This window comes from Saccopteryx leptura, chromosome 10 (assembly GCF_036850995.1).
Source record: "Saccopteryx leptura isolate mSacLep1 chromosome 10, mSacLep1_pri_phased_curated, whole genome shotgun sequence".
Classification (NCBI taxonomy): Eukaryota; Metazoa; Chordata; class Mammalia; order Chiroptera; family Emballonuridae; genus Saccopteryx; species Saccopteryx leptura.
The window spans coordinates 76,454,202-76,473,373 of NC_089512.1; the positions used below are offsets into that span (position 1 = coordinate 76,454,202).

The 19,172-nt window shown below is 38.7% G+C and overlaps 1 protein-coding gene across 20 annotated transcripts in view; it reads left to right on the forward strand.

Annotated features, from left to right (window-relative positions):
* Nucleotides 1-19,172, forward strand: part of CADPS (calcium dependent secretion activator) — a 598,625-nt gene that overhangs the window by 431,329 nt on the left and 148,124 nt on the right. For 11 of the 20 annotated variants that reach the window (XM_066352056.1, XM_066352057.1, XM_066352051.1 and 8 more), the window contains exons 12-14: nt 11,910-12,046; nt 15,588-15,775; nt 17,782-17,940. In XM_066352056.1, coding sequence (XP_066208153.1) covers nt 11,910-12,046; nt 15,588-15,775; nt 17,782-17,940 — 484 coding nt within the window. Of the gene's footprint in view, nt 1-3,548; nt 3,561-11,909; nt 12,047-15,587; nt 15,776-17,781; nt 17,941-19,172 lie in introns of all 20 variants that reach the window. The other 9 variants (XM_066352062.1, XM_066352067.1, XM_066352068.1 and 6 more) reach the window with 2 other exon arrangements.

Genomic DNA, 19,172 nt, shown 5'->3' on the forward strand with positions numbered 1-19,172 from the left:
AGGAATTAGACAGATGATCTGAGCTTAAATTCAAATGATAGGGAGTCAGTCCCACACACACATGCAGCAAGAGAAGTGCAGCAGAAGGGAGAGCAAGTGTGGAAGCCACATCACACACACACTTAACCCCTAGCACAGTGCTCTAACACAGTCTTTATTCTGTTGCTCTTAAACAGAATGGATATGGATGGAATACTTTTGCAGCTACAACAAGTAAATAGAGACAAATTCTCTTTGCAATAAATCCCACTGCCACACCCATTTCTGTCTAACAAGACTATCCTCTTTAACCTTTAATACCTTTGCTGATTGGGAAGAATTCTCTCTGGATGACAAATATTGTCAATCAGGTACTCCCAGTAATCCCTGTCCAGTACAGACGATTCTTAAAGAAAGATGCAGTCCCTGGAGAACTTTATAAATAATCACACAATCGCTGTGGGTTTCCGTGCAAAAACCCTGAGAGAATGAGGGAGAGGTTGAGGAGAGGCATGGGGGAGAGAAGGGACAGCCCTCTGACTGTAATTTCCCCCAAGGCCCCCACTCTCTTCTTGTGGCATTCAGGTGTGAGACCTATAAAGAGAGAAGGCTTGTCTCTTTCTGCTTACTCTTTAGTTTATATGAAGTATACCCACTATTTATTTAATTCTTAAAAACGCTCTGCGATGAAAAACTCCTTTTACCTTGCCCAATAGGCTCCTTTTTCATAGATTTGGAAACAACACACCGTATTCCAGCCCTCTGAAATGGTTATCTGTGTATCAGGATAAAAGTTTTCAAATTATATCCAACGCAACCTAATGAAACATGTATCTTGGGTGATATTTGGAAAATTCTGCTTTTATTTCCAAACCATCTCTGTTTTCCCTGGAGTCGTTTCAGCTTACATTCAGTGTGTCTGTGCTGTCATCTGCCCTGGTTTAGACATTATTCCCTGGTCTGTGTCTGCCCTACTTTCTCCTCACTGGAGTAGGAAAGGGGGGGGGAATTCAGGTGTAAAACTGACTCAAAAAAGAAGACAACCAATATAAGTTGTGGAAGAGGGGATGTGTGTCTCTTTAAAGAAATACTCAGGGGCTTCTGATGTAGTTCCCTCTGTGGGCAGGATGCATTCAGCTGCAGAATGAAAATGCTAGTCATTAGACATCAGCAGGAAGATGCAGTTGAGAACACGTGAGCTTGATATATGTCAGCCCCCTGGTTGACATAGAAACTTTTATTAAAGAACATGGAAGACAGGCTTAGAAGTAGGTGAGGTCAGATAATTCACACGTCTGGGATTTAGCAATTCTTGGTTGATTGGAGACACCTTCTTTCCTATCACCTCCTTAGTCACTGCCCAAGAATAGGGGTTCTCCAAAGAGTGGAAGGCCCTTCTGTGCCTCCCAGGTTCTATAAGAACAAGGCCATCACTGTCAGCCATGTGGACTGTGCACAGCAGGAGGGATTTTCGCACAAACAAAATGTGAATGGCTCCTGGTGAGTTGTGCAGTGCACCATCTGCACAACTGTACACCGTCACCCTGTAGTAAATGACAGTCCTTACCCAGAGCTTCGATTTAACAGGGTTGAACCCCATAACTCCACAGTTACTTTCCTACCCCAGAAACAAAGCCTGAACACTGCTCCAAATTTGATCTGTTGCTGGTCCAGGCACTTCATAAAAACTGCAGCCAGAGTACCAACAAGTGAGGCATCTGTTTCTAGAACTTGGAAACCAGCAGAGGAGACCAGGCAGGAGTTAACAAACCCTGTATCTTCTGCACCTGATTATTTGCAGTTAGGGGTACATGAAACTCATGAGAAAGGTCAAAAATGGAACCAGGAATTTTACATTCTGTGGTGTCATGAGTGGTTATACATACCAAAAAATGACCAGAGTTTGGGAGATAGATCATAATTTTTATTGGAGTCTTTCACAGAATGGTGGTTGTTCACAATTACTTCACAGCTGGATTTAATTTGTTAAATTCAAACCATCACTATTAAAGAGATTGGCCAACAACGTGGATTCATACTTAGGGTGCCTGGCTCATCCAGATTTGCCCTCAACTTCCCTGGTTTTAGTACTACAGTCCTGTGTCCCCCAACACCCCTCAGTTCTGGGCACACTGGGACAGACTGGCCACCTGGTACTCCAAAGCAAGCTTATAAAAAATGAAAAGCAATCACAGCACAGCAATAGATAGAAAATTTTGATCCTCCATTTACCTTTGTCTCTCAGTCTCTGCATTGATTTGCTTTGAGTCACATGACACACTTGAAGTCAATTACAGATTCTCTAACAAAAGGAGTAAAAACAATCAAGTATTGCATTTTAAAAAGGTTTCCTTGACTTCCAAAAGGTAAGGGTCATTGTTAAATACTTTATTTTGTACACATCTCATCAAATCCTGTCTTTGAATAATTGTTCAAAGTATTCACCATTCTTGCAAGTGAATAATTCTTAAGAGTAACTTTCAATGAGTTAACTTAGTATTTACTTTACTAGTATTTACATGGCCAAAGGAAGCTACAGATAAATGGTAGAGGACTTTTGGGTAGAGAAAAATAAACACTCCAGTCTTGTCATGTCGCTGTCTGTTCAAGGGAAACTTGAGAATGGAATATTTTACAGTTTGGAAAACTTGGGAATATTTGTGAGTTTATTTGGGTCTTTCTAAATTCAGTTTAACAGACTTCTGGATGTAGTTTTTATTTTTTGCAATTTCAAAAGCTCAATTTCAAAATGAAAAGACACGTCTAAGAAAGAGTGGAGTGGAGTATTTATATGAAACTGTAAATACTGAAAAAAAATAGATCCTGCTATTCATTAGTTTGTATGAGACTCTACAATGATTTGGGGAGGGTTCCACCAAACGTTAAAAACATTTTTTGTTCTTTTATGGTTCTTTTGCTGTGTGTTGTTGTTGATTTAATTTCCCCCCTTTTTTTTGGTTAAAACTTGAGAAGAATTAAGTCAGTGCCTTGCTATGTACTTTTTAAACAACTAATTGCAATTTTTCAATTTTAAGGCCAGTGTTGCTTACCTTGGAAATGATGTCCAAATCTGTATTTGAGTATTATCACAATTTATTCTGCCAAGTGGCCTCTCATTGAGATGCCAGATCCCTATCTTAAGAGAAAAGGGGAAAAATCAGTACCTCAGAGTGGGAGGGGGTGGTATTTTAAGTTTTGCTTAAATATGGTCAATGATTGATATATCACTTGCAATGAGTCTTATTTTACTGTCTGTTTTTTATTTAATTAATAACTGTTAATCACATCATAGATCCCCAAAGTTGGGTGTTTTTGAGAATTGTTCTATTTTTGCTATCACCTGAACAGTCTTCAACCATTCAAGGGGTCTTGGTTACTATTGGTTTGGGGGGAGGGATTAGTTTTGTTTTTGTTTTTGTTTTGTTTTGTTTTTTAAGTTTTCTTGTTCAATCTTTGCTCGAACCCAAGAAATTTAGCTGCTAGGTTAGAACTCCTGTCTGCTTTCCTGAGCCTTGTTGCTAGTCTTTATGTTATTCTGGTTTGTTCCTTCTTACCCTGCTAACTTCTAGCTGGACTGAAGGGTAAGTGTTCCCCTATAGCCAGCACAGCTCAGATAATCAGACTAGATTATCTGACACCTGCAATGTGCTTCCTCCCTCTCCTCTTATATCTTCCTCCTGTCTAGACTTTGTAGTAAAATTTTTCATGTTATTTTCCTGACCTTAGGTTTAAAATGTAAGCTTCCATACTGAAACTAGGATGCATGTGATGTATGCATAATTGCCTCCTCTCCTTGGCTTTCATATTGGCATCAAATGATCCCCTGAGTAAAGCCAACTATTAACATCTAATTATTTTCATTCCAAGAATATTAATCAACATCACAATGAAATGGCAAATAATACCTTTGTTTCACGCAATTCACAGCTACCTGACTGCTTAATGCCTGAAAACAGATCATTTTACACTCTGATAATTATTGTTGCTGTAGTTTTTCCTTTCCTATTCCGAAGATTAGAATGTTCAATGTACCAATGGTGTGGTAACCATAGATACCCTAACAAATAGAAAGGCAGGACAGGAAACCCAAAGATGTTAACTAAGCAAGACTTTAAGAAATTGCAGACTACAGTTGATAATGTAAGTACATTAGTTGAACACTAAAGAATTAATTCTAACTGGCTTGAGGGTGTGCTCTAAATAAGACCCAATGGAAGATTAATTTTAAAGGGAGAGTAGCACTACAGAAGACACACACAAACACAGAAAATTAAAGACATGATTGAGTCCACATAACTTATTCACAGTCTCACAATATCACGAAAGGCTTTGACTTCTGCTCTTGAATGTCTCTCTGCTACTGCCCCAAGAATGATGACAGCAATTACTTCTTCAACGTCATTTGTATTTGTATTAATTTTTCTAAAAATATACCTGAAAGTGAAAAAAGAAACTAAAACTTAGGAAAATCTGTTTTCACTATTTGAGTTATTCATAAAAGAGAGTATACAATTTCTTTATTAATATAGGAACAACCTGACCACCAAAATATGTGTTGAGAGCAGACTTGACATTAGAGCAGAGGTCTCAAACTCGCGGCCCGCCGAACAATTTTGTGCGGCCCGCAGACTAATCCACGAACTACAGTTTCTGGTCGTTTTGTGACACTGAAAAGTGTTGCGTAACAGTTGCCTTTTGTAGACCTAGTGCGACCCGCTGAAGGGCTGTGATCTTGCTCTGCGGCCCACATGCTGAGTTGAGTTTGAGACCCCTGCATTAGAGGGAGCTAGAAAAATTGGTCAAGAGAGCAGGCAAATATGTACTTGAGTATTTTGAATGCTAATTTAGAAGTCATAGGTCATATCATTTCTTCTGGTCATTTAATAACAGTCCTTCTTCTAATTCTCTTTCTTTCTTTAGTTTGCTTTCTTTTACCCTTTATTTCTTTATTCTTTTATTTTTCATAAATGTACCCCTGGCTAGCAGACAGATATTTTTTTAACACTCCAAGCAGATATTTAACTTTACTTTTTTTTTTGAATGTTTGGTGAGGTATTTTTAAAAGCTAACCATAGAATGTGAACTTAGTGGGAATTTAGGATTTTGCTCTACATTTTTTTAAAAGAATGAAAGAAAGAATGGATGAATAGATGACTGAATGGATTTTGTTCTGTGTAAATTTACATGTATTTGCACAATAATGCATTGCTATCCTAGTAGATTTCCAGATACTCATTTGTCTTAATTCCTTTGTATAGTTTTATCTCATGAGATTTTTGCTATTTCTTCTTGTATTGTCAACTTGCAGTTGCTACATTGCAGAAGTGCAATATCAAAGAATTAATTCAGTATTAACTTAATTTGCATGACCCAAAACCGCACTGTAAATCACTTTTCTTCTCATTGTCAAAGTAAATGACCTTTTAAAAATATAAACCCCCCCCATAATTAGACCCCAAATTATCCAAATACCGTGATATGATCTAAATAGACCATGTTAAATGGAGCTTCTTTTTTTAATTAAATACTTCAGACACATTTAACAAATTATTCACTAATCACCTGAGAATTTGCATGTCATATCATGATTTACAGAAAAATACATTATTAATTAGTCAACTAGAGAAAATTTATTTTGATCATGTTTTGAGGAGTATAAAAACATTAAGTGCTCTATAAATAAATTGAAAATAACAACAGTATGAAAAATTAAATAGGATTTATTCACTTATTTATTTTGGGGTCATTAACAAAATCTCTATTACAATTTTTACTCAAAGCAGCTCTAATTAAATTTATAAGTTATAATTAAAAAGAATTATAAAAGTTAACATTGAAATATACATCTCATATTTATCCCCTTGGGTATATTGCCATAATTTTTAGTTCAAGGTTTCTGCAATATTCACTGTGGCCTTCACAGCTTCTGAAGAAGCCATTCCCTCTTGGCCTTGCTAGTTAGCGTGATTTTGTCAAAGGAACCATGAAGGAGTTAAGTTAATTCTCAAGGGCAAAGGGCATGGGAGGGCCAGTCTTTTGCTTGCTGTGCAGAGCTCAGGAAGGGCACAACATCCCCTGGTTACTTGATCATGCCAAAAAAAAACTCTTCTAGAAAAATCTGTAAACAGCCAGCTGCCATCAATCATTGTCATTTCTTTATTTCATGTCTTCTGATGTGGTTGACTAATGTCATTGTGCATTATTGTCGAAACCATACATTCACTCTTGTACTGTCAAGCAGATATGACAAGTACACATTTTCCAAATAAGAAAAATACAAAGTCACCTTTTAATTTGCAGTTTGTGTTCACAATGACTTTAGAGTTACATTAGCTATTCTCTTGCCTCTAGCATCCATCAGGAGTAACAACAGCCATATCTGTGTTCTGAGTCTCAGTGATAAAATTGCTACCTCTAGCTGATTATAGAAGGAAATCATTAAAGAAAGGAACCTCTCTCAGACAGCTTATTAATGCAATCATAATTATTTGCAACAGCAGAATTTTTTTTCTCTAGTCTACAAAATGTCTCAAAATGTAATGTTACAAAAAACAAGGGATTAAATTATTTTCTTCATTTTCTTAGCTGTTAAAATAATAGGAAAATCTCAATAAAATAAAAATTTGAAAGCTATATTATTCCCCCGAAGGAAATTACATTGATTTGGTAGACCTTATTGAAAACTTATCTAAAAATTTTTTATATCTGAAACAAGCTCACATTAACTATGCTTGTTATTAAGACAAGTAATCATGAAAAATATTGTATATATATTTTTCCCATTGTGTGGGGGGTGGAGGAAAAGAATATCAAACATGACATTCTTGGGAATACCAAATATCATGATCAATTAAAGAACAACATTAATGCCAAGGTGGTCAATTAGGGACATCACTTGAATTTTAACAAAGTAGGTTAAATGGGAGTATAAAACCTACGTAACGGTAGTGCTTTAGGGACTGATATTTTCCCAACATTCCTTTACAGCCAAACCAAAATTGTTTCTGAGCAAACTTGGATTAAAGGTTTTGGTTAGCTTCCACTTGGAAGTGTACCTGCTGTCCATAAACCTATGTGTCCATCAGCCCACTTTTGTGTCATGGACACCATGGATAGTGAGTTGAGTTTCCTAATGCAGTTGGGTACAGAGATCAGCTTTACCCATGTAAGTTTAGTCTGAAGTTAGACTCCTCTGCTCATGCTGCAAAGGACTTCACAGTCTTTATGCAGTTACCCCCGCAAGTGAAACAAGTAGCATTGTTTGAAAGATGTGTTGAATTATGCCCCAGCTGCAGACTCTATACAGCTTCATGGCTCATTTCAGTATATGTGGAGCCCTTACAGACCAAGCACATTTTAGGAACTGCTCAGCTACATCTGGGAAAGTTAAAGGACAAAGATTAAAATCAATTCTTAAAATGCAGTAGTCAATCCTTTGTTTCTAAAATAATAATAATAATAGTAACATAAGCATTGGTATACATCTCCCTAAAGCAAGTGATAAACCAAATATCACTGGAGTTTTAAGCAATGACTTGAGTCTCCTAATTCTATTTTGCTCACCCTAGTTTTAAAATTCATATTTCTTCTGTTGACACCTGCCAAACATTGGCAAAGAAATGATCCCTAGGTGTCCTGAATTCAAGAATTAACTTTTTCATACTTTGGCTCTGGGCTATTTCCCCCTTGCTAATGTCAACATTTGGAGTTTTTCTTATTTAAAATTTAACCAAATCTAATTGTTTGTAGAGGGGAAATGAAGTTGCAAGGAGCATTTCGTTTTTCCTGTTTGTGCTGTTGAAGAGCAGACTGGGACAGTGCAAGAATGACTAGATGGTGTTGCTTGGGAAGCACCCACAGTTCTTTGAAACAGAATTTGGAACAGCTGGACAACTGCAGTGTTTTATTTTAAAGTAGACAACATATGTAATGCATATGGTCCTAGACATGTATGGAGACACAGGCAGACAATCTGAATGGTATCCAAAGACACCTGCACCTAGATTCCGTTTCCTTCTATAAGATTTTTTCCTCTAGGAGCACATGTTCCCACTTTTGGATTTGCAAGATGCCATCTGAATCCCCATGTGTGTGACTCCTTAATAAAGTCAGCAGGAAGTTTCCTGGGATGGAGGTGTCAGAGCAAGCCCATTAATAAACACCTCTGAAGGACCTGCCGCCTCTGGGAGCGGGCAGGGGAAGTAACAGGTCAGAACCTTTCCCTCAAGGAACGTATTGCCTACCCAAGGATACAGCTGTATGTGAGTCCACAGAGAAATGACTCTATAATCTAGCAAAACCACAGACAGGACATGGGAATTGACTACACAGGGCAAAGGAGAAGCGTAAAGATGAACAATTGGAAAGGACACCCAGCTTCCTAGCAACAATATGGTTTAAGAAACAACCTATAACTAACATTAGCTAAAAATTTGGAGACATCCTTTACTCTCTAAGAACATTCACCAGACTGGCTTTGGAGCACTAGGAAGCTTGTGCACTCACTCACAGCGGCAGTCTATTGGGCTCCCGCTCTGTGCCGGGCTCCCAGGTGCTTTCCAGCTGCCCTTGTCAGAGCCTCTCAACAATGCTTGGCAGTAGGCTCACATACTGTTCTCAGCTACGAGTGAGAAAAATGGGCCTCAGAGACACTCATCAACCTGCCTCATGTTACACATAGATTAAAAGGCAGAGTTAGCCTCAAAGTCAGTCTTTTTTATCCCCTATGTCCACCCACTTAACCACCTGCTATTTTTAGCTCCAAAAATTTGTTCCCATTGAATTTATTTATGATTTCAATGTTCCATGAAATAAAAAAATAGAAAATACGTGTTGAAGGACTGAATTTATTTCTTTGGATGAACACAGATCTGTGGAGTGCCTGCTCTATACCAGGTACTGTTCTAAGTTTGGAGACTATAACAGAGTACAACACAATGTTCCTGCTCAAATGGAGCCAAAATATCAGATCCCTTCCATTGACACCTAAAAATAGCATTCCCCACCTCCACTCCTTTTTCTTTTTCTTTTTCTGCATATAATAAGCTCAATGAAACTCTCAAAAATTCCAACAGAAGCCAGCCCCTCTATTAAGCACTCCTGAGTTGTTGAAACCAGTAAGACAAGGAGCCCAATTCTGAGTAAATGATTTTGTCTAAGTAAAATCCAGGGGCTGCTCCTTCCACGTGCCAGAAATTAACTCTGCGCTAAGCTCCACCCCACACATAGAGCAGGTAGGCAAGGAATCTTAAGGATGATCAAGGATCAGTGACAGCACAGAGGGAAGCCGAAGTTCAGCTCATTTCACACCCAGGAAACTGAGGATGGAGAGACAGCAGCTCAGCCAGCATCCCACCCCTATTCTGAAACAGGTCACACTCGAGTCCAGACCTCCAAGTCCACCCCAGGCTCTTTCTACACGTGGACCCAGCGAGAAAGAAGAAAGGAAAATGGAGAAATGAATCTGGATGTTGATAGGGTTACTTTCTGAAAAAGAAAACAAGCGAAAGCCTATTTTTCAGTAAGCTGGCTTTGTAACATAAGTAAAACCAAAATTGTTCTTTAGATGTACTGTAAGCCAAGAACTGGCAGGGTGAAAGATGCATTGTGATGGATTGGGGAGGCGGAGAGTGGATCTGTCTCAGGTCTCTGCAAAGGAGCCAAGTCGCCTTTTCAGATCCGTTTCCTGAGTGGGCAGCAGGCAAAATAGTTCATCGCAAAGTTTTTAAGTGGTTCGACATAAAAAAAGTAAGAGACTTGAAACGCCTGCCGTATTTCTAACAGCTACAGAAGAGCTCCCTTCTCTTTGAGCTAAGTGACCAGTGGCACCCTCATAATTGAAGAGCAATAAAATAGCAGAGCCAAACTGGAGAGAAACAGCCTGGCATCAGCTTGCAGCCTTTTCTGAGAAATCCAAGAGCAAGAAGCTGGTGCTAGCCAAGGTGCCTCAGCTATCTGTTCCAATGGGGAGTCACAGGGTGGGGGTGCTGCAGGGTAAGCAGTTCATGTACCCCACTGTCTGTCTCTCCTGAACGAAATCGACCTGGGACTGACAGGAGGCAGCGGAGAGGGGAGACTATGTTCTGAGGGAGGCAGACATGCCACCTGGAGAGCAGGGCTGCCATTCTACAGGGGCCTGAAATGGGAACAGCTTCAAAACACTTGTCCTGGGCCAAAGGACTCTCTCTCTCTCTCTCTCTCTCTCTCTCTCTCTCTCTCTCTCTCTCTCTCCCTGGAAGCAGCTAACTATCTGCTCCAGCATCAACTTCCTGGCCACCTCTCTTACCAACCACCCTGAGTCAAAGGAGAAATGTAGCTTGGAGACCAAACAACCAAACAAAAGAATTCTCCTAAATAAAGCACCTAACCTCAAACTGAAAGCACTTCCTTGAATCCAAATTTGAGGCAATTAGCACAGCAAAGAGGATTCTTTTCTATTCTCTAATATCATTTCTACACATGTGATATCCCTTCTAAAAACTGTGTTTTATCACCCGAATGGAATGCTTTGGCTTTTAAAACACTCATTCTTCAGCTTGCCTTCTGGAAACCATTGCTTCTGTGTGTCTTAGGCATAAACAACACATCCTGTTCAAACACTGACCGCTTGCTGCTTCTATGAAAAATGACTGAAGATTTGACAATTCTAACAAAAGGAGGGTATAAATCTAGCACTTACATTTAAATGATACACAAAATCAAAAATGTGAGTAGAAATCATCTTAATGTCACACTGCTACCATAACCCAAGTTTTCAGCCATTCCCCAAGCATAAGAGGGAAGAAATGCTGCCTGGGCTGAAGGCCACACGTGGAAACATTATCCAAACACCCTCTCAAGTCAAAACTGGACTTTCCCCGTGTCCTGACACCGTTCCTGGACCCTGCCAGGTCCCTGTATTCCATCAGAATATCACAAGCTGGGGAGTGACTAAGCTCTTGCTTGATTCAATAGAAGATTCTTTTTCTTCCCTGTCTGCTTATCAGGAGAGTGAACAAATGTGAGGTGGACTGAGCTGATTCCTTTCATGTCTAGGACCTTCATCCCTACCTCTTCAGGATTTGCTTGAATTCTCTGAGTTACTTTGCCGATTGAGCATAGAGTATTTTAGTTACACATATTGAGATTAATTAGTTAGCCCTTAGGAGGTTTTGCCTGCAGCCTTCACCCTGTAAGGAAAAGTGTGAATACGTTGAGATTATTAATGCACGATAATACATGGCAGATCATAGCCCTTGCTGAATAAATTTGTCTGTCTCTTTCCTAAGCTTTGCTAGCTGTGTAAATACACTCGGAGGCAGTGTCCTTGGCTATCACAAGTTAAATTCCCATTTCACTTATTCTTCAGGGTTCAATGAAAATCTTTTTTATTATTCTTTTTTTTTACTTTTGGAGGATGGGGACCCAAACCTTTTGTGAAACCAAATTGTCAATGTGGCCTTGGAAGGGTGGATACAAATATTGTCACTGTGCTGAAAATCAGCTTAACCCTTTTCCAGATAATCCCAACAATTGTAGAGAAATTGCTCTAGACATAACCACTGGAATGGCAGAATCTATTAAAAATCTAAAAAAAGCTAAATAGGCATTGATAAGCAAAGATCCGATCTGCTTTCAGTGTTTGGTGAAACGCAGGCGAAGTTACAGTCATGTGCTTAGATTTTAAAGAACGGCATAAAGGCGCTGGAGTTGTGATCATTTGACAAACATATTGATGCCAATATATTTTTGCCTTAATGCAATAAACTCATCAGTAAGTGATGCAAGTTGACAATGGGAGGTAAAAAGAATATCTTGGGGATGTTGGTGGGAGGCAATGGGAAACAGCTAGTGTTCATAATGCCTAATGAATTCCTGTGTTTTTGAAATGTCAAAGAAAATGTGATATGTTTCTTTAAATTGTGTCTCTCTCTACATGTATAAATGAACAGACGCAGATAGAGCGCAAAAGCATGGCATGGATGAATTTATCTCGTCCAATCCCTGTAACTTTGACCACGCTTCCCTCTTTGAGATGGTGCAACGCCTTACTTTGGATCACAGACTTAATGATTCCTATTCTTGCCTGGCAAGTATATTCTTTGGTCTACAGCAATTTAAACATGATCACATTTTTTAAATGAAGTATTTCTTTACCTTGATGTTAGAAGCTCTTTTCTCCAATCCAGAGCCTTTTAACAATTATAGATGTGTTCTTGATTTCCTGAGTTGAGACAGAGGGGAGGAAGTTATCAATAAAGACGATCCAGTTCCCCAGCCTCCCTCTCTGAGCTTCCCCCCTTTCAGCTGCTACGTGAGAAATATTCCCAAGAGGGTAATTGAGTTTGGCATCTGCTTTGTGGAGAATTTGTAAAAATCAACTCAGTTTCTTAGACTTTAAGACCCTCTCTGTCCCCAGCCCAGATGATAAGACCCTGTGCTCCTATCTCAGAAAGGAATGTGTTCTCTTTGTTTATTTTGAAAGATTAAAATGATTTGTAAATAAAGCCCCACTTCATTTTTTATAAACTCAACTGGTTTGGGTTTATTTGTTTGGGTGGCTTCTTTTTCTCAAGGGTGTTTAGAGCATCTTCACCCTTTGGAGGAATTTTTATGGTTCTTTAGGTGCTCGGAAGCTCAGTTCTCCAGCATGGGCATTGATTGCATTTCTTGCGATCTTGTTTTAAGCCTAGATTTCAATCACTTAAGTTCAAGGGACCACTATTATGTGTCTTTCCTGGGTTTCTGAAGATACATTCGGTGCTTTATACTATCAAAGCTGGAAGCCTAAAAATGGCTCAATTTATTTTTTCCTGCAAATTATAAATTATTTCTTAAAGGTAAATGTTATTAATCTCACTTTATAGATGAGAAAAGTGAGGGAAAATGACAAAATGACTTTACACGGAAGAAAAGCCTCAACCTTGTCCCTAAGGTTAATATATCCATATGTTAGTAAAGTAATAGAATATACAGTACTTAACTAAGGTTAGCAGATTATTGATATCAACATAGATATAATGGAAATCTGTTTCTTTTCTAAGTAACATAGCTGTATCCTAAATCTATACTATAAAATATCTATAAAAATATCTATAAAAATTCTAACTAATTTTTATTTTAAATTCTTTCTGCACTAGAAGCCAAAATATTACAAATAGTAGATAAAAATACATCTTAAAATCAAAGTCAGGTTATGTTAATGATTTATTAATCTGCATCTCATAAAAGATTCATTGATTATCTCAGGTTTGGAATCACTTTATCATAAAAATCTGTACTCTGCCCAATTGGAAAAGAACACATCACTTTAATTTTAAAAAAAAGAAAGAGAAGCTTACCTTGCATTGCAAGGCAGTTTTTCTTAAATGTGTTTCCTACTGTGATTGTTTGCGTAATTATAAATTGCACATGTGAAGCTTGTTATAATATGCCTCTGAACTTAACTCATTTCCTTTCCGTATAATTTCTATACTCTTGAAAAATATTTTGAGGTGTATTATTTTCAAGACTTCTTTTTTATATCATCATTTTTCAAACAATTCTTTTTTTTCACTGAGAAATTTATTACTAAGACTAAGGAGACTTAATTGTCTAAAATAAAATAAACCAGAAATAAAATTTTGAAGCTTGGATCCTATTAGCCATACATAAGCTTAAAATATGCTCCAAAATCCAAAATTAATTATGTAAAGTATGAAATAGTTTTTTTTTCCATTTGTATACCTATCTATTAATTATCAGCCCAAAGTTTCAGAAAATACCAGCAATTTAAAGGCCTTGTCTCCTGCCTATATATTCCATTTTCTTATTATTACAATCTTTTTTTCAGTTAGTTTTGGAGACCAACCAGCAGAGATACATAAATTTTTTTGTGTCTTCGATTCAGTTCCTAATTGATATTTCTTCAACTCTTTTCAAAGCAGCTATTTTGGCATCTACAAAAGACTTGGTGTCATCTGAGTTGTAGAAAATATATTTTAATCTTTCACAGCAGTGTTGTTTCTAAGATTTAGCATTTGGGGTAGCAGATGGAGTGGCAAAGAAGTTGCCTATAGGGGCAGCCCACTGCCTCGACTACTCTCCCGCCCTCTGCAGTAACTTATCGTTTGAAACAGGAAAGATGCCGCTCTCGGATCCATCGCTGAGCTGCGTGTTGTCAGCCGGAGGTTCTCCCGATCACTAGCACGAGATTGGAGGGTTGCAGAGGCCTTCCTCAGTGCACTGCTGTGGCCTCTGCCTGCCCCCAGTCCCTTTCTTCTTTTGTGTTTTCAGCAAAGCAGTATTTATGAGGCGACTCAAGAAAAGACCCTCAGAGTACATTTAAATTTATATTTACAACAATCCTAAATTTCCAGCTTACAAAATGCCACCTAACTGGGTGTACTTCTGGCCTCAGAAAGGTACTGAACTCAAAAAATTTTATTTCAGGCTGGGGCAGGGGTGACCTTGAGCGGCAAGTCACTTGGCCTCTCTGAGCATCTGCTGTCCTGAGTGTATACGGAGGAAACAGTTTCTATCCTGGTGTCTCTCAATCTGCTTGAAGTCGGAGATTCCACCCCAGTCCTCTGTTCTAGCAAAGTGGTGTCTGGTCCTACAGCAAGCAGATAAATAAGAAAACAAATAATTGTCAAAGGGGGAAAAACAAAACAAACAAACAATGCCAAACCAGGGCACAGAAGCTCCTCTGTTTAGCTGAGCCATAGCTGACTCACTACATGAAGACTTAGGATGTTGTTCTCTGGGAAATTATGTTATTTTCTTTATTACAATTTTTTTCAATTACAGTTTACATTCAATAGTTTCTATATTAGTTTCAGATGTACAGCATTGTGGTTATACACTTATGTTCTTTACAGAGTGACACCCCTCCCCAATTATCTCATAACCCACCTGGCATCATATATAGTTATTATAACATTATTGACTATATTCCCTCAAAAAAGTTTGCTTCCAAAGTGAAAGGATTTATGAAATCCTGAAATGGATGTAGACCAATCACAGAACTTTCTTATGCTCCAAAGTGAAAAAGCAGAAGGCCTAGAGTCACTGAATAGCCCTGATTTATGTGAGTCACTGAATAGCCCTGATTTCCATTTCTTTATCTGTAAAATGTAGATAAACTTGCCCTGTCTGCTTCACAAGGTTGCTATGTGTGTCCCCACTGAAAAGTATAAAGCGTTACCAATTTAAAGCATTAATGTTATCTTTTTCTTACCAGTAACAAAGATTTACTCCACACCCACTCCTTTTAAGGTGCACAGTCCAGTGTTAGGAAAGTGGGGAGACCCTCTCTGGGATCCTGCTTTTTGCTAATCTAGACTCTATCACTTACCAGTTCTGGGACTCTAGAGGAATTCCATGTCCTTTCTGCACTCAATTTTCCATCCATTAAACAGGGATAACAACACTTGCCTCATAGGCCTGTCATGAGTTATATACAATCACAGATGCAATGTGTTTAGCACACTGGCTGACACTTAATAAGCAATCAGTAAGTGTTAGTTCTGGCTATTTTTTAACCCTTTTCTCCACTCACCCCCAACTCTTGCATCCCTCAAAAAAAACAAAAAAACAAAAAAAATCCAACTTGTATTTAAAAGAAAGTGTCTCCTTTGTTCCCCAAACAGGGCTGGTTCAGTCCTGGCCAGGTGTTTGTGCTAGATGAGTACTGTGCCCGAAATGGAGTCCGAGGGTGTCATCGACATCTCTGCTACCTCAGAGACTTGCTTGAACGGGCGGAAAATGGCGCCATGATCGACCCTACCCTCCTTCACTACAGCTTTGCCTTCTGTGCGTCCCACGTCCACGGGAACAGGTACGCACCATCCGAAGGTACTCCTCAAAACCATGTTCTATGTTTTCTGCCTGGCTCTGCTCTTAGGGTCATCTGAACTCTGTCCATCCCCATACCCTCAGTAGTATACACAGATGTGCACATATACACCAGCCACACACTCAAAGGACACAGGGTCTACTTAGTCTCTTCTCCTTTCAAGAGACTTACAGGAAACAGCGAAAGGGGCTCCGAGAGCGGTCTCTGAAAGTAGAACAGTCTGGGTTTAAGCCACGTCTCCTCCACTTGGTAGCAATCACCTTGACGGTAACTAAACCTTCAGTGCCAGTTTTCTCTCCTATAAATAGGGGTGATAGTGTCCTAATGAGGAGGTTGTTGGGAGGATGCAAGGGGCTATCAAGGGCTCAGCACAATGCCTAGAATACAGCAAGAACTTGTTATGTTTGCCTTTGTTGTTATTATTGTTTCCCTAGATTTTTAATGATTACCAACTGAATGTCAGGTCCTCTGATATACATTCAACATGCATTTTGAATAAGCCCCAGACAAGGGCAGAGGTGCACGGGGGTCGGTGCTCCAAGAAGGAACAGTAGAGTTCCGTGGTAGCATGGAAGGAAAGAACACAACTCAGCTGTGGGGGCAGGGAAGCAGGCAGGGTCCCTGAGGACAGATGCTCGGGCTGAGCCCTGGGGCGTGGAGAGCTGAGCACTGCCAGGTGAAAGGAGCAGCGTGGACAAGGCCCTGCAGAAGTGGTAAGCCACGTCTACTGCAGAGCTACCACCAGCAGGGGAAGCTGGAAGGCTCTCAGGTTAATAATAGCAGTGGGAAGAACTTCAGAGAGCACAGTGTCATCGGCTCATTCATTTTCTAGGTTTTATACACAATACCAGAACATCAATTCCCCTAACTCTGTACTAAGTACTCTCTTCCTTTAGACATTGCCCAGCTCCTGGAGGAAAAGACTCAAGTTCTGAATAATGTAAAACAGCAAATAATTTAAGAACATTAATTACCATTTGGCTCTGAAAACATGGAATAAATTTCACCACTGCCATAGCCAGTTTATTATCCCAATGTGTGTAGCCTCCCATTGCTATAAAGAAAAGCCTACATTACCCCAGGGCACCCCACCCAACAGCAAGGGAAGGCACACCCCAGGAGAACTAGATGCTTTGAAACCCAGCCTGTGGTGGACATGCTGCAAATCTGTAGCTCTGGGGAAATGCACATGTGAGAGAATTTGGAATTGACTGCATTTATTTTAAATCAGAGCTATGTCATTCATCTTCATCTTTACAAACTATACAATTCTGCAATGTCCATGGGATTTGTTCCATGCTCTTCCTTTCTCTAGTGGTAGTAGATTTTCTGAAATGCAACAATGTAGGTTTGAATATTTAACAGGCAATGAGGTTTTCATCACCTGCCATTATTATCAGGTTCAGTAGCCCAGCACATAGCCTTTTATTTGCATAAAAGATATTCATGAAAACTCTGATACCTGAGAAGTATCTGTACATAATTCTGCTTTTTATAAATATGTACACTTTGATGACTATCTGTTACAGCCTCTTGGACTGAATTCTTTAAAGAGAGAGAGAGAAAAGTTGCATTATATTCTCTGGGTTGTCACACTGTATTCTACATATGTTACTGAATAAGAAAGTGTTATAAAATAATGAAGTGTTTTTGTAAACTCCCTGGTAAACATCATCATGAATTATGATACACATTGTCTGGATTTCATATTGTAAGACTGCCACTTGATTCACAGTTAGGTTTATACATCTTGTCATGGAAACAGTTTTGAATTTCTTATTTTCTTTTCAGTTCTCATTTTCCTTATGTAAGTTTGCATCTTTTTTTTTTTTTTTTTTGCTTATTATTTTAGTTTGAATTCATTTGCTCTTGCTGTTTGATCCATCCTTCTTTTTATTTCTTTTGTTTGTGCATGTGTGTGCGCTCTTGATTCTCCTGTGGCTGGTCACATTTTGTATATGCTCCATACCACCACCCCATCTCCAAAGTCAACAAATGCATGTGTACCTTAGTGGGCTGCCACCAAATACAGACCCTGAAGGGAGCAAAACTCCCTCCCCATCTGAACCAGAGGCTAAAAAAGATATAAAAAAGGAATCTAAAAGAAGAAAAGATTTCAGAACTCAGGCAAATCCCGAGCCCAAAAGGTAAGAAGTTACATGTGAATTGGCTTGTGCTTTGCAATGTCTGTGACCTTCCCCTGTGCCCCTATCCATGTCACAACCTCTGCTTTTGCAACCAGCAGGCTTTTTGTATTCCTGAAGTCTCTCTTCCTTTAAAGTTTTTTTTTATAAGTGCACTTTAAAATAATCCTAGAAACAGGTTAAAATGCCATGTATTAAGACCGAATTTGAGTTGGGTGTTTTGTGACTCTTAAAACATGTTCTTATTGGGAAAAACAAATTGAGCAATATGTAAATAGAATCACGAGTCAGACTGCTTTCTTAGTGGCATCTAATTAGGGGCCCGGGCCCTTACCAGTCATTCATAATAAGCAACGCATACTTTATATTTTAAAATTATGTTTCAAGAACAAATAAAATGTGTCAGCATAAGATGGTTCTATATATTTATAGTAGCTCTATCATTTTCAGCAAACCTGAGTTCCACACTTATGTCGTAAAAGATATTAATCTTCAAATAATGATTTATGATAAAGTCACAAACTAAAACCTATCATTAAATTATTGACTCTTAGTAGAATCACTTATATAATAAGTTCACCTTGAAGACACTTTGAACTTCTAAAGTTATGTTTATCTTCTCCTGCTTCCTATCACCTTTAGGGACACTCTCTTTGTAAATTGGTAAAATGTCAACTCAGAGGCTTTTTTCCTTTATATACTAGATTTACAGTTATATCCTGTGTTACCCATGTGTCTTTCTTCACCTTCCCTATGATCACACTAAGTTAACACAAATATGTACAAATTTATTTGTTGTAGTCTTGAAATTGATGTTATGGTATTCAATACCATACCATAGTATGGTAGGTATTGCCAAACCACACAAAGTTCTCAAGCAGGTATGCTTTATGCCAATGTATGAATTTCTCCACTGTAATATTGCTAAATCCTGAAATATATGCACTTCACTTATAGGCAAACAGAATGACAATGACAACTTTCATTTCCTAGAACATGTGGCAGTCAATGAGTGTATGCAGGCCTAATAGGGAAGGTCAAAGAAAGCTCTGGATATAACAGCTGATACCAACCCAAGAAGACCTAGAAATAACACAACTGAAAACTGGAGGCAGACAACACCAAGCCTAGACTCAACCAGCTCTACAAACAATACACCCAAACACACAGACATAATGAGAAGATAGAGAAGTACAATCCAAATGAAACCACAGGAGAAACCTCCAGGAAATGAG